General features: G+C 44.3%; 1 protein-coding gene across 2 annotated transcripts in view; it reads right to left on the reverse strand.

Moving 5' to 3' along the window:
- LOC115143271 (ephrin type-B receptor 2-like) overlaps window positions 1–16487 on the reverse strand; it is a 156523-nt gene that overhangs the window by 32785 nt on the left and 107251 nt on the right. For both annotated transcript variants that reach the window (XM_029683491.2, XM_029683490.2), the window contains exons 4-5: window positions 8461–8616; window positions 6441–6776 (exon numbers count right to left, since the gene is read on the reverse strand). In XM_029683491.2, the coding sequence (XP_029539351.2) occupies window positions 6441–6776; window positions 8461–8616 (492 nt within the window). The remainder of the gene's footprint in view (window positions 1–6440; window positions 6777–8460; window positions 8617–16487) is intronic.

The following is a 16487-nucleotide window of genomic DNA, read 5'->3' on the forward strand; positions in this document are numbered from 1 at the left end:
GCAACTCCTGTATTAACATTCCAGATCTAATAGTATTACCAGAGGGTTGCAGAAAGTATTCTGTGTATGTTGGTAGGCTGAGGCATCACTGCTCATCTGAGGGCTTGTCAAGTCATCATCAAACCTTTGTGTCTCACAAAACACACTCCCCACTCTGTTCTGCCGCCCCTTCTCTGCCACAGACATGCTGCCTCAGGGTCACATCAAATGACCTCTATCGCCCTCCCCCTTGCTTCACTCTACCTACCCCCTTCTGTTTCTTTATGTCTCTCTCTCTCTGTCTCTCTCCCTCATCATTGTTTATAGCTGTAGTTATGTGCTGATTGGGGGTGGTGAATGAGAACTTTTACCTTCGTCTCCTCACACCTTGTTAATTTTCCCCTCGTCAACAAGTCCCAACAGCTGAGGACGGGAGCCATTCACATGAGAGGAAAACACTCACACAAGTCACATCCAATTTACTTTTTTATTTGTTTCTTTCAAGGAACACCCGCCCCCCTGAAAATCAAATCAAATCAATGTTTATTGGTTGCATACAGAGTTTAGCAGATATTATTGCGGATGCAGCTAAATTCTTGGTACAGCTTTAGGTCCAAACGTGTCTGATTAACAAAAACACACACACACACACACACACTTTCTCTCTCTCTCCGTAACATAAGGGGGAGGTACGACGGCAGCTCTGTTAATTAGGGGTGACATGATGTTTATGTAACCTCCAAGCCTCCCAAACCAGATGCAATTACAGGCCCCTGGTCCCATTGACCCCAGCCCACTGTGGAATCACACAGCACTCTGCCTCTCTATCCCAGGCAGGAGCCCGGCTGGTCACAGGGCAGGAAGAGGGGGATTGAGCCAGAGTTCAGTCTCTTTCACAACTCTCTCTAACGGTAGCCCTGGCGCTGTAATCCAAAGTGACGGCCACTTCAGTGGATACGGCGCAGGGCCCCCCAATTTCCGCCAAGACCCCACGGCAGGGGAAGGTGGGTTCAGGAGGGGTAGTAGAGAAGGCTGGGGCAGGGGCGGCAGACTTAATGTGGCCCAGTGAGGGAGAGTTGAGGCAGGGGCCTCATTAAAAGGCTTTACTGAACTCTGAGGTCCCTCATTAACACACACAACAACCACTCACGATCACACTATCAAAAAGAGGTGGTTCTTTCAATACAAACATTAAATTAGCCAGTTATATTAATTCATCTGAGAGATGCTTTCAATAAGTATTAATTGACTGACTCTAAAGGAGGCGGCATAGTATTGTATACTGTTTTCAAATGTGTCAAAAATGTGCTGTAAGAGGCACATATCAAATTAAATCAAATCCAACTTTATTTGTCACATGCGCCGAATACAACAGGTGTAGTAGACCTTACCATGAAATGCTTACTTACAAGCCCTTAACCAACAGTGCAATTCAAGAAAGAGTTAACCTCTTCAACCTATGGGGGCGCTATGTCATTATTGGATAAAAAGACGTTCCCGTTTTAAGCGCAATATTTTGTCACGAAAAGATGCTCGACTATGCATGGAATTGACAGCCTTGGAAAGACAAAACTCTGACGTTTCCAAAACTGCAAAGATATTATCTGTGAGTGCCCCAGAACTAATGCTATAGGCGAAACCAAGATGAAGTTTCATACAGGAAATGCCCCAGATTCTGAAGGCGCTGTGTTCCAATGTCTCCTTATATGGCTGTGAATGCGCCAGGAATGAGCCTGCCATTTCTGTCGTTTCCCCAAGGTATCTGCAGCATTGTGACGTGTTTGTAGGCATATCATTGGAAGATTGACCATAAGAGACTACATTTACCTGGTGTCCCACCCGGTGTCCTGTGTCGAAATTATTGCGTAATCTGTAGGTCCATGCGCGTTCCATTTCTTCAGAAGAGAAAGTCAACTGTCACGATGGATTTTATCGTCGATAGATATGTGAAAAACACCTTGAGGATTGATTCTAAACATCGGTTTGCCATGTTTCTGTCGATATTATGGAGTTAATTTGGAAAAAAGTTCGCGTTTTAATGACTTAATATTTTTTTCTTTTTTTTTTCTTACCCAAACGTGATGAACAAAACGGAGCGATTAGTCGACAGAAATAATATTTTTTGTAAAAACGGAACATTTGCTATCTAACTGAGAGTCTCCTCATTGAAAACATCTGAAGTTCTTCAAAGGTAAATGATTTTATTTGAATTCTTTTCTGGTTTTTGTGAAAATGTTGCATGCTGAAAGAGAGGCATAATCCTATGCTAGGCTATCAATACTGTTACACAAATGCTTGTTTAGCTATGGTTCAAAAGCATATTTTGAAAATCTGAGATGACAGTGTTGTTAACAAAAGGGTAAGCTTGAGAGCAAATAGATTAATTTCATTTTATTTGCGATTTTCATGAATAGTTAACGTTGTGTTATGCTAATGAGCTTGCGGATAGATTTACACAATCCTGGATACAGGTTTTTTTTCGTAGCTAAACGTGACGCAGAAAACGGAGCGATTTGTCCTAAACAAATAATCTTTCAGGAAAAACTGAACATTTGCTATCTGAGAGTCTCCTCATTGAAAACATCCGAAGTTCTTCAAAGGTAAATGATTTTATTTGAATGCTTTTCTGTTTTTTGTGAAAATGTTGCCTGCTGAATGCTAACGCTAAATGCTACGCTAAATGCTACGTTAGCTATCAATACTGTTACACAAATGCTTGTTTTGCAATGGTTGAGAAGCATATTTTGAAAATCTGAGATGACAGTGTTGTTAACAAAAGGCTAAGCTTGAGAGCAAATAGATTAATTTCATTTCATTTGCGATTTTCATGAATAGTTAACGTTGCGTTATGGTAATGAGCTTGAGGCTGTAGTCACGATACCGGATTCGGGATGGCTCGACGCAAGAAGTTAAGAAAATATTTACCAAATTAACAAACGTAAAAAAATACAAATAAAAAGTAGCACAAGAAAATAACAATGACGAGGCTATATACAGGGGGTATAGGTCAGTCGACGTAATTTGTACATGTAGGTAGGGCTGAAGTGACTATGCATAGATTAATAAAAAGTGAGTAGCAGCAGTATAAATAGTCCGGGTGGCCATTTGATTAATAATACATATACTGTATTCCGCAAAATGCATAACTGTTTCTGCCTCTTTAATACCTTAGATCTTCCTTGCATCTCAAATCAAATCAAACGTATTTATATAGCCCTTCGTACATCAGCTGATATCTCAAAGTGCTGTACAGAAACCCAGCCTAAAACCCCAACAGCAAGCAATGCAGGTGTTGAAGCACGTTGGCTAGGAAAAACTCCTTAGAAAGGCCGAAAACTAGGAAGAAACCTAGAGAGGAACCAGGCTATGAGGGGTGGCCAGTCCTCTTCTGGCTGTGCCAACTCCCTCGCTTGAAACATAGGGAGTCACATCAGCTTAAGAAGTAAAGGAGGAGGTAAAGGAGGAGGAAGTTGTATAGTTGAACACGGCCAATATGTCCACTTTAATAATACACAGTAACATAGGGCTTTGGAGAGCCCAGCCATAGAAGGCTCCCCTCAGTCCAGTCAGATGATGAGAGATGACAGGCACTTACGCATACTGCCAACAGGACACAAAGCCATAGCGTAGATAAAGCCTGTAGCTCGTATCCCCAGTCATCAGTGCACAGCCTGGCACACCAAATGATGCGTCTCATACAGACAATTAAAGAGCAAATCAATGCTGCTGCTTGGATGAAATAATGGAGGTGCAGTCATCTGCAACCACAAAGCACACAGTGGAAAACATGCACAGCTACCATAGTTACAGGAGACAGCCAGTGATTGGAGCATGTTCTCCAAGATCCCAAAGATGAAAAAGGTAGGCCAATCACACAGACCTGTTTTTGATTAAATGTTATTATTCACTGGAAAGACAGTGGTCTCTTACTAATGGTCCCATTACTGTTTTGGGTGCAGTTATAATGTAACTCATAGAGGGAATGGGGATCACAGTGAATTCAAGGCATATTACCAAAGAATTTATAAGCTTCAAAGTAAGATTAGAACTGAGTGGGTGGATAAAGTGAGGGCCTGAGATGTTACGACTATAATCACTGAGCAGCAGTCAGGGGAGGGAAAGTAGTGCTCACTCAGCTACTCTGTCTGAGAGCCCTGATGAGCTCACACTCTGAGGACCAACAGGCCATCAAACCCTGCCTGAGACATCATCAACAGTCCTCTCACTTCCATTTAGAAAAGATCTGCATACTGACTCCACACTAGAGAAAAGTTAGACTGCATCATTGTGTGTGTGTGTGTGTGTGTGTGTGTGTGTGTGTGTGTGTGAGAGAGAGAGAGAGACAGAGACAGACAGAGAGAAGACAGGCTATGTGCCCACTGCCCACAAATTGAGGTGGAAACTGAGCTACACTTACTAACCTCCTGCCAAACGTATGACCACATTAGAGACACATATTTCCTACAGCTCACACAGACTCGCAAAGAATGTGAAAACAAATCAAACATTGATAAAACTCCCATATCTGTTATGTTAAATACCGCAGTGTGCAATCACAGCAGCAAGATTTGTGGCCCATTGCCATGAGAAAAGGGCAACCACTGGAGCACAAACATTACAAATACCACCAATATTTATCTGTTTATTTATTTTCCCTTTCATACTTCAACTATTTGTACATTGTTACAACACTGTACATAGCCAATAATATAACATTTGAAATGTCTATAATATTTTTTTACTTTTGTGACTGTAATCAATGTTCCCTCAAATTTTTCTCTGCACTGAGAAAATTTCAGGTCCGCTGAGCGCAAACTTGAACATTGTGAAAATCTGTGCAACTTTCAGCAAGCGTTTACTGTGATCACTGAGGCTGTACCCGCTCTGAGTTACAGTTTTAACAGTGGCCAAGTAGGCTACTGTGGCTATTTGATCATAATGTAGGCCTACCAGAGTGGCCTACCATCAACAACAATGGAGAAAATGCATCTCATAACATTTTAATATGGACATATCTGTTCCATCATTCAGCCTACAGTAGCAGCCAATATGTGGTGTTAAATGTAGGTCTACATTCCATGAGACTTTTGAAAAAAACATGCAGGGCTGAACATTAACCACTTTTCCTTCAGACAAGGAGGTGACTGGAAATGGGGTTGATGCAAGAAACCACTTTACAAAATAACATGCATTATTATTCCCATACCATTATTACAGTGAATCAGACAAATGATGCTACCCTCTGCCTATTGGCTACTATTCAAGCATGTCTCTCTTATTCAACACTGCCCCTTTAAGACATTAAAAAAACGTCTTTACCTGACTCGATTTCAAAGATGTCTAGGAATGTACATGTTTTATGCTCTTGTAGGAAGCATTCACTCCCCTATTGCTGACTACAAATGATCTATAACTGGGATAATAACTCAATAACTAGCAAAGGATATTAACAAAATGTGCCCACGTGGCTACATGCAGCTCTTGCTTTGATCTCAGAACAAGTGCATCTACTCAAAACCACAGCTATAAACACAGTCCAGTTCCAAGTAAATGGCACAGATCCATATGGCCATGGTGCCACGATCGTTGTTAGAATAAATAGACCAAGGCGCAGCGTGCGTAGAGTTCCACATGTTTAATTATTGAAACTCACCAAAACAATACAGAAACAAACTAAATGTGAAGTAATGGAGTGCTCACAGACACTACACAAAAACAAGATCCCACAAAAACCCAGTGGGAAATGGCTGCCTAAATATGATCCCCAATCAGAGACAACGATAGACAGCTGCCTCTGATTGGGAACCATAACAGGCCAACATAGAAATGAAAAAACTAGACTACCCACCCTAGTCACACCCTGACTTAACCAAAATAAAGAATAAAAAGGATCTCTAAGGTTAGGGCGTGACACATGGTCTATTTGTATATAGGCCTACTGCAGCTCTGATTGGTGATGCCGCTCCTGTCTGTGTAGAGTAGTGTGTGTCAATGCAATAGAATCCTACTCTGATGCGTTCTGCCTACAACAAAATATCTTGCATAGTTTGTTTTGTTTCGGTATCTGGCATTGAAAGTGGCTAATATTGCGTTGATTTGATCACAATTGCCACAGTAAAGGGAAACGTTGATAGTGTTAACTAACAGGCAAAACCTGCCCATCCCAAGTGAAGTTCAATCTCGTGCTTCTCTCTATGGGCTGATACAGTATTTGTTCCGCGCAGCAGTCCCGGGGGAGCTGCGCGGCAGTCTCACGACTACTGCTCGCCTGCGCACGTGCATAGCTAAGAGAGAACATTGAGTATAATGTTTACTGATTGTTTATTTCCCTTTTGTTTATTGTCTATTCCATTTGCTTTGGCAATTTAAACATATGTTTCCCCAGCCAATGAAGCCATTTGAATGTAATTTAATTGAGAGACAGAGAGAGACAGAGAGAGCATAAGGAAGGGTCTACACACCAGCCTGGTTGGTTGTGATGTTGACGGAGGAGTACTGTGGTGAGTAGGGGCTCTGGTCAGAGACACCGTTGACGGCCTGCACCTCGAAGGTGTACTGTGTGTGGGCCAGCAGGTCACTGATGTAGACCCGGGGCTCAGTCAGACCCAGCTGGCGGGGTACAAACTGGACGTTGTCGCCACAGCGCGTGCAGCCTCCTCGGCCCCCTCCACAGCTCTTACAGATGATGTTGAAGACCACGTCTTCACGACCACCTGACTCCCTAGGATGCTGCCACTCCAGCATCAGAGACGTCTCATTCACGATGGACAGAACATTCTGAGGAGCAGACGGCACCGCTGGAGAAACACAGACAACATACAGTCAACATCTTAGTTGGTTTCTGTGTGGAATGTGAGAAGCATTGACAGAAGTGTAGACTATGTAGACTATGGTTTTCCTACAGACTTGAGGTGAAAGACAAAAAAAAATGTGGAGAAATGGTAGGGACTCAATCTACTCCAGTCAGTTCAAAAGCACTACTTCATGACATTTCATTTAGATGTTGGCAGGGGTATTATGTTTCCTGTGTCCTTGGAATTCTGGGGGGTGAGAATACCAGAGCCAGTATCACTCTACTCAAAAACCCACTCTACTCAAAAACCCACACGCCTACAAATACAGTACAGTCTCTTTGAGGTCTTTGCCTGGTATGCTCAATTTAATAGGATGCCCATTTAAACACACTGATCTTCAACATGAGGTGACTTTTGATGTCCATTATGCCACATGTCTGTTTCAATCCGTTAGTTATGTACAGCAGAGCACCAAGTAGACGTACTGCAAGACAGAGAAAGTGACTGTTCCTCAAACACAGCCACCTCTTATAGAGGCATCACTGGTTGAAAGTAACATTCCCCATGGCATCACATTTGACTGAGAGCCCAAACAAATGCACAATGAGTACTGTTTATCTTTTACGGGCATGTGCAGCTAATTAGGGAGGATGCTCTCTCCAGGGCTAATGAGATAAACAAGGAAATTCCCCCCGCCCACAAACTCCTAAACCTGAATTGATCACTTATTTAACCGCCCTTTTAATTGGCTCCCATTAAGAGACTTCCAGGCCTGGAGCAGTGCCCATCGAGACTCTCTGTCTGTCTGTGTCTCTCTATCATGTGAAACAGCCTCGTAAACATCATCTCCTTCCCGGGGAGGGTTGGGATGGGCAGCTAATGGCCCCAGTTAGCTCGCGGGCCACTCGAATGGGCCCGTTTCCCTTCTTTAATCAGCCCAGGCCCGCTGTGTTTAATACCAGCGATGTGACGCTGCTTTCTCATTCAGCTGCTCTGCTCCCAGAGCCGGGCTTATGCAAATCTCCTTTGTTGGAAGCGCTCAAATCTTTCTCTCCCTCTCCCTTTCACAGAGGAGGGAAGATTTTTTTTTAAACTGCCAGGGTGGTGAAAGGAGCTGTCTCTCTTCTCTTCCCTCTCGCTCACTACTTCTCTTCCCCCTGTCTCTCATCTCTCCCCCTTACTCTTTTCTTAGCACACTGTATATACTGCATATTCTCTCTCTCTCTCTCTCTCTCGCTCTCTCTGTTTCTGTATTTCCCTCACTCTTTCTTTCTCTTTTCTTAGACCCTCCGTCAACCACAAATTCCAATTCAAATGGCTTCATTGGCATGACAAGAGGAATATTGGCCCAGTCTATTCTCTCCGTCTGTTCCCCTACAATGCTGCATGGCCTGGCCCAGTAACCTCTGCTTTGGCTGGGGGCAGCAGGGCTCTGTGATGTGAGGAGGGGAGGGTGGCCTGTGTGTTGGGCCAGACCTGTTGGCATGGGCTCTATGGGCATGTCAGTGCTGGGTGTATGTGAGGGACTCCTCTCTGACCGGACTGTTTGTGTTCAGAGGGTCTGTGGTATCCTTTGATTTCTGATTCCTGTCAGTTCCTCAGGGTGTGAAATTAAAAGAGTGTGAGTGTGCGAGCGTGCGTGTGCATGTATGTGTTTCTGTGTGTGCATTTAGTTGACAGTACGTACTTGTGCAGGGCATCTGGATGGGATCTGAGTCGGTGCGATAGTAACCGTTGCGGCACACACAGTTAGTGGCTCCTTCGTTGGTGGTACGGCTGTTGATTGGACACTGCATGCAGGATGCATCACCCTGTATAGGCTTGAAGAAGGCCGATGGACAAGCTGGAAAAATAACAAGAGAGAGAGATGAGATATGAACATATGACCATTTACACATTTCATGTTTGGTTGGTTTTAATCCCTGTTTGTCTGCATCTCACTTTACGAGATATGCCTTCCAGCCGCCACAATGCAAAAGAATCTCATGTAAGGAGGCATGTGGGGATGACAACTGTGTTTTTCTTTCATCATTCAGCTTGCTGACAGCACGCTAGTTGCCTGAGATCTTCTGGAGTAGTCTACTTCCTGTTAAGTGCAGTCTTTAAAGTCCTGAGTGGGAGGGAAATATACAGCCATGGATAGGGATGACGATGATCACACACCACTGCATCGAAACTGTGTGTGTGTGTTCGTGCACGTTCAAAAAACAGTGAAGCACTACCATTTACAGTGAAACTCACTATTTCTGAATTATCTTTACCTCAGATCCACCTGCCCTGCCATGCACGCAAATGCACACGCACCGTGGAACCCTTCCCAGAATGCACAGCAGCACCTGCTCGAGCACCATGTCAAGAGCTGTTTTTGTACTGGGGCCAAACCAGATGAGGTTGGTTCAGCTTGAGATAATCACCACCCACCTCTCTCTCTCCATCCGGAAGAGGATGAGATAGAGTGGTGTGGGGACGAGCTAAAGCAACGGGCTAAAGCAACACATGACAAATTGACACACAGGAGGTGCCACACTTATGAATGACCTCCACAGTGTTCTGAATGTCCATATACCAATGCTACCAGAGAACGATCTCTGTTGTCATTGAATGAAGTTTAGCTGCACCAATGTGAAGGTAGTATATAGCTTGTTAACACCATCTTCTAAAATGTGTTCACAAAACAATAGTAACATAATTTAAGAACATCTACTATAGATGCATAGGCTATTCCCATGAAACTGAGATCAAATGGTTGGCATGCAGATGCAGCTTTCACCCATAAAACGTGGAGAATTATCATTGACGATTGGCAGTGATGATGGCATATTTCGTTGTTTGAGGGTATTAAAAAGAGGAACATTTCTAGGCATAAGCAGATTTTGCATTTGGAGGATGCATTTGAGCAATAAAATAGCCCAATATTATTCAATAGACTACATCAGTCAGTACACACTGACTGTAACGTCATTTACTCTTTGTTTTGCCCTCCGGCACCTACAAAAATAAATCTACACCACTGAATACATTATGCAACATTGGAATCGGTCAGGAACCCACAGAGCAACAACAACAAAAACTATCTGGAGGGATCCTTATTCTGTTGAATACTCTGCATCATATCCCATCTCACAAATTCACACTACTTTCCATAATCTCACAAACTCTCACTATGTTCCATATCTAGTCAAAATAAAACAATCATATCCCTATTCATCTCTGGTCTGAGCTGGCAACTACAGCTGGGTTAAAATATGTGCTTTATTGGGAGAAGGTCAAATCACAAGGCAGAATAAATCTGGATTCAATCCCACTGTTTATACTAGGAAGACAGATCCCAGTTCCCAGTCACCATGCTGGAGCACCATGCTGGAGCACCATGCTGGAACACCATGCTGGAACACCATGCTGGAGCACCAGGCTGGAACACCATGCTGGAGCACCATGCTGGAACACAATGCTGGAACACCATGCTGGAACACCATGCAGGAGCACCATGCTGGAGCACCATGCTGGAACACCATGCTGGAACAAGATTACTGCTCTTTTCCAATCCCAACTCCCCACAAACTCTCTGTAGAACACATCTCAATCATCATCCTCCCTTCAAAACGGCTAAACACACTATTGCACGTTTTTAACCCTGTCCCAAAAAACTGTCTCACACACACATACACACACAGAGAGAAGACAATGTTCCGTGAAGCTGATGCATCTTGTGGATAGCTAAAGCAAAAATAAATATTCAGTGAGAGGCTCTTGACATGGACGAGATCGTAGTCATAAACGTCAGCCGCAGGAAACGGTATTGGATATAAATACTGAGAAAATCTGATCGAGCTCTTAAATAAATATTAGTCTTGACATGTTTTTTTTCTCACGTGATTGATGAAGGAAAGTGGCCCGGTACAGAGTGAAACATGAGGCCGGCACATTCACACTGCCAGTCACCAGAGTCACAGAATGAGGCCCCAGCTCTGTGGATTGGGACTGGGACTAAAGGACACAGTGAAGTCTAAGGCAGTGAAGAGGTCAGAGGAGCACGATACCAAAGGAAATAGCAGAAAGGGCCAGTGAGAGGGAAAGGAGAAGGGGTGGAGCAGAGGAGAGAAGAAGAGAAAGACAGAAGGCAGTAGGCAGTGCTTAGGATTGAATGAATGAGTGTGTTAAGGAGTTTAGGCCAAGTATGTTTTATATGGAAGAGAGAGTTGGGAAGGGGGCACAGTGTCAAAAACGAGCTCTATTGTTTGGTATCCAGATATGGCCAGACAGACATACAGACCAGGCTGTTTTAGATGTGGGCTCAGCCTGTCACCGCCAGGCAGGGACGACTCTAGCCTTTTGGAGGCCCTAAGAAAGATTTGGTAGGGGGTCCTTTCACCAAGCCGGCAAAATGTTTTAGTGGCACTTGACGGGTCATTTTGCCATGGGAGGATTTATTTGTGTGCAATTTTATAACAAATGTCATGTAATTCTCCTTAATTTTCTATGGGGCAGATATTTCAAAAGAAATCATCTACACATCTAGCCATAGGGAGGAGAGAACATTCAGTATTTTTATAACAAACAGTTTTGCTGTTTAAAATGTAATTCCCTGCAATTCTACACATTTTGCCATGGGATAAAGATACATTTTTGTAGTATGAAAGCTGTTTCCCTGCAATTCTACACATTTTGCCATGGGATAAAGATACATTTTTGTAGTATGAAAGCTGTTTCCCTGCAATTCTACACATTTTGCCATGGGATAAAGATACATTTTTGTAGTATGAAAGCTGTTTTCCTGCAATTTGACACATTTTGCCATGGGATAAAGATACATTTTTGTAGTATGAAAGCTGTTTTCCTGCAATTTGACACATTTTGCCATGACTATGGTACAGTATCTGAGTGAGAGTGACTGACAAAATCAATGGGGGCCCCTTGGAGGTCAGGGCCCCTGGGCACATGCCCTGCATTCCTGGTCGGTATTTGGCCATGTTTAGATAACTGCCTGGACTAACTTGCCAATCAAAAAATTGTTATGGCTATTGAGTGACTGCCAGTGACAAGAGAAAACAAAATAAAAACTGCTGATGCATAAACACAGTTTTTACTTACACCTTGAGTATTCTACTATTTTAACACTCAACAGTTGAGAACCTGACTGAGTTCCTTTTTCTGGGTCAGGGGCCCCCTAAGCGATTGCTTATGCCTGGAGCCGGCCCTGCCGCCAGGGCCTTTATTTTTGGGGTGGGTGGGGGGGGGGGGAATTCCACAAGTCTTTCAAGAGGCTGTGTTGGAGGGCTGATGAGCTGCTTGGTGTCAGATGTAGCCTGCGGAAGAGTACAGAGCTCTGATTAAAAAGCAGATCAGCACTTTGATTCCCTCCTTGCTCAGATTGGTACTGTTGAGCTGTTTGATCACAATCTCCTTCGAATCCCTCAGTCGACATGTAAGGGCGAAAGTCTTCTTTGGTTGTAGCTTCCAACTTCAGACATCCCTCTGGCAAGGGGAAGTAATATGAGGGAAATATTCATTGCTGGAGTTTTATATTCCCTTCTCTCTTGTATTCTTTTTAAATACAGTACCAGTCAAACGTTTGGACACACCTACTCATTCAGGGGTTTTTACTTAATGTTTTACTATTTTCTACATTGTAGTATAATACTGAAGACATCAAAACTATGACACATATGGAATCTTGTAGTAACCAAAAAAGTGTTAAAGAAATCAAAATATATTTCACATTTTAGATTGTTCAAAGCAGCCACCCTTTGCCTTGATGACAGCTTCGCAAACTCTACTGTATGTCTATTAATATCATTAGATAAATAAGCATTTTTTTTCTCAGCTCTTAGAACCCATGGATTTTGACAGAAGTGATGAAACACCACATTAAGTCAAGAAGAAAAGGCAGACAGAAACATTCTAATGGAATTTATAAACACTTCGGATTTAATTTAGTGGCAGCCATGTCAAAGGCTCCAGATCACCTCAAAGTGGTTCCAGGCACACGTCAGAAAAGGAAAGGCTTGGCTGTCACATCTCAATGACTGCTGTTCTCCAGCGCAGAGGCAACACAGTGACTGGATAGAGGCCAACCCATTCTGTCTGTGTTTATGACTTCTAATAACACATCCTGACATAAAGAATTTAATTGGAAGTACTGTAGGCCCACTGTAAAAAAAAATGTATTGTGAGAAGTGAGTCCTCCGTGCCAGGGAGCCAGCCAGGTTTTACAGCAGGTAATTTGCTAGTTGTTTCAAAAGGTTCCTGTAAGTTTTAGCCAGTCAGGCAGATTTATGTCAGAGGAAAGGAAAAGACACTGTATCCACCCTAGTCTGTATTTGTGTGTGAGGTGGGCCTCCATTGTTTTCAGTGACAATGCTGATTATGAAGCCAGCCACTCTACTGGAAGCATTCTGAGCTGCTGGTACATCTGGCTTCTCCAGCTCAGTTAGCTTACACACAAACACGCACGCACAGACGCACACAAATACATGCAGGCAGCCCAGCAGCAGAACTATGAGCCCAGACAGCCAGGAGGAACAGAACAAAGGCTGGGTATTTTCTATTTCCATCATGGCCGTCTGAGCTGTGCAGTGCTTCACCATGGCCGGGAATCATCTGGCTGAAACAGCCACTAATCCAACCAGAGCAGGTCTATTGAGAAAAACCCATGACCTGTTCCACACCTCCCTCCACCCTGTCTCCCATCCCCCAGAAACCCCGCCCGACAGAGAGGTCCTTTGTCCAGCAGGCCGGAGGACTGCAGCAGTGACGGTGACCACCCCCCACCCCCTCTCCTGTTTCCCCATTCCTCCTATTCAGCTGCTCCACAACCAGCCCCTAAAACTGCTGCATTTAATGAAAGCAGCATTAAAAAGAGACAAGGGAGAGAAAGAGGGGCAAGGTGTGTGTGTATGTATGTGTGTGTCCAATGCTCGCGCGTGTCTACGTGCGTACATGCGTGTGTGAGTGTTCATTACATGTGTGTTTGTGCTTCTGTGTGTGAATCAGGGATGTGTGAAAGAGAAAAGGTTGGAGAGAAAAAGAATTGGAGGTGTGAAGGTTTGTTAGCACAGCAGAAAAAAGTGCTGAAAGCAGTGAAAATGGCCAGAGTCACAGGGTATTTCCAATTGCCACTGAGAGGACCACTGTAGGGAGAAACGGGCTTCAAATCAAATCAAATCAAATCGAATTTTATTTGTCACATACACATGGTTAGCAGATGTTAATGCGAGTGTAGCGAAATGCTTGTGCTTCTAGTTCCGACAATGCAGTGATAACCAACAAGTAATCTAACTAACAATTCTAAAACTACTGTCTTATACACAGTGTAAGGGGATAAAGAATATGTACATAAGGATATATGAGTGAGTGATGGTACAGAGCAGCATACAGTAGATGGTATCGAGTACAGTATATACATATGAGATGAGTATGTAGACAAAGTAAACAAAGTGGCATAGTTAAAGTGGCTAGTGATACATGTATTACATAAGGATGCAGTCGATGATGTAGAGTACAGTATATACGTATGCATATGAGATGAATAATGTAGGGTAAGTAACATTATATAAGGTAGCATTGTTTAAAGTGGCTAGTGATATATTTACATCATTTCCCATCAATTCCCATTATTAAAGTGGCTGGAGTTGGGTCAGTGTCAATGACAGTGTGTTGGCAGCAGCCACTCAATGGTGGCTGTTTAACAGTCTGATAGCCTTGAGATAGAAGCTGTTTTTCAGTCTCTCAGTCCCAGCTTTGATGCACCTGTACTGACCTCGCCTTCTGGATGATAGCGGGGTGAACAGGCAGTGGTTCGGGTGGTTGATGTCCTTGATGATCTTTATGGCCTTCCTGTAACATCGGGTGGTGTAGGTGTCCTGGAGGGCAGGTAGTTTGCCCCGGTGATGCGTTGTGCAGACCTCACTACCCTCTGGAGAGCCTTACGGTTGAGGCGGAGCAGTTGCCGTACCAGGCGGTGATACAGCCCGCCAGGATGCTCTCGATTGTGCATCTGTAGAAGTTTGTGAGTGCTTTTGGTGACAAGCCGAATTTCTTCAGCCTCCTGAGGTTGAAGGCGCTGCTGCGCCTTCTTCACGACGCTGTCAGTGTGAGTGGACCAATTCAGTTTGTCTGTGATGTGTATGCCGAGGAACTTAAAACTTGCTACCCTCTCCACTACTGTTCCATCGATGTGGATAGGGGGTGTTCCCTCTGCTGTTTCCTGAAGTCCACAATCATCTCCTTAGTTTTGTTGACGTTGAGTGTGAGGTTATTTTCCTGACACCACACTCCGAGGGCCCTCACCTCCTCCCTGTAGGCCGTCTCGTCGTTGTTGGTAATCAAGCCTACCACTGTTGTGTCGTCCGCAAACTTGATGATTGAGTTGGAGGCGTGCGTGGCCACGCAGTCGTGGGTGAACAGGGAGTACAGGAGAGGGCTCAGAACGCACCCTTGTGGGGCCCCGTGTTGAGGATCAGCGGGGAGGAGATGTTGTTGCCTACCCTCACCACCTGGGGGCGGCCCGTCAGGAAGTCCAGTACCCAGTTGCACAGGGCGGGGTCGAGACCCAGGGTCTCGAGCTTGATGACGAGCTTGGAGGGTACTATGGTGTTGAATGCCGAGCTGTAGTCGATGAACAGCATTCTCACATAGGTATTCCTCTTGTCCAGGTGGGTTAGGGCAGTGTGCAGTGTGGTTGAGATTGCATCGTCTGTGGACCTATTTGGGCGGTAAGCAAATTGGAGTGGGTCTAGGGTGTCAGGTAGGGTGGAGGTGATATGGTCCTTGACTAGTCTCTCAAAGCACTTCATGATGACGGAAGTGAGTGCTACGGGGCGGTAGTCGTTTAGCTCAGTTACCTTAGCTTTCTTGGGAACAGGAACAATGGTGGCCCTCTTGAAGCATGTGGGAACAGCAGACTGGTATAGGGATTGATTGAATATGTCCGTATATGACATATACTTATGCACGGCTTTCCTGCTTTCCTGCTTTCTGTCTACTGTTTCTGTCTCCTGTATAAACAATTTGGATTAATTACTGGGAACTAGATATCAGATGTTATCCCTTAATAAGGATAGACCATAAAGAGAGAGGACTGTTTTGTGCCATACTTATGGTCCCGCGATGGAGCAGATCAAATCCAAACTAGATTAGGAAAAACAGCCAGCTATAATAGGGACAGCACGCAAATATGAATGATTTACTCTTTGCCAAAAGTCTCTGTAGTGGTCACATGTGAGGAGAAGCTAACCTTGTGATGGGCCTAAGGACAGCATCCATAACGTAGGTAGGACGTGTTTAGTACAACAGCCAGTCTGTCCCCTCGATGTAACCTTTCCCATAGGGAACACACTCTTTTTGGCTGAGCGGCGACGCGGGGCCCTGGAATTCAATTAGGGCCCGGGCCTCGCCAGCTAATTCAATCAGGACGGTGTGAAAGCAATATTACAAATGGCATTCGCTTCACCCCACACATGGGCACAAATTAGATATTCACTTCCCTCTCTATTTTTCCCTGTCTGATGCAATTAGCGTGCCTGAATCTTGCCGTGGCTCGCACTGGGGAGCAGGGTGTGAGGCTGACCATCAATGATCTACTGGACGTAAATGAAGCTTCTCTCCACGTCCTGGATAGGACAGGAACACTTCCAGCATGAGTCGGATGCCCACTGTCACTACTGAGGAGAGGGCTGGACTGATCGGGTGATTCAGAGGCTGGGGTCAGAACAG

This window comes from Oncorhynchus nerka, linkage group LG15, assembly GCF_034236695.1.
Source record: "Oncorhynchus nerka isolate Pitt River linkage group LG15, Oner_Uvic_2.0, whole genome shotgun sequence".
NCBI classification, from domain to species: domain Eukaryota; kingdom Metazoa; phylum Chordata; class Actinopteri; order Salmoniformes; family Salmonidae; genus Oncorhynchus; species Oncorhynchus nerka.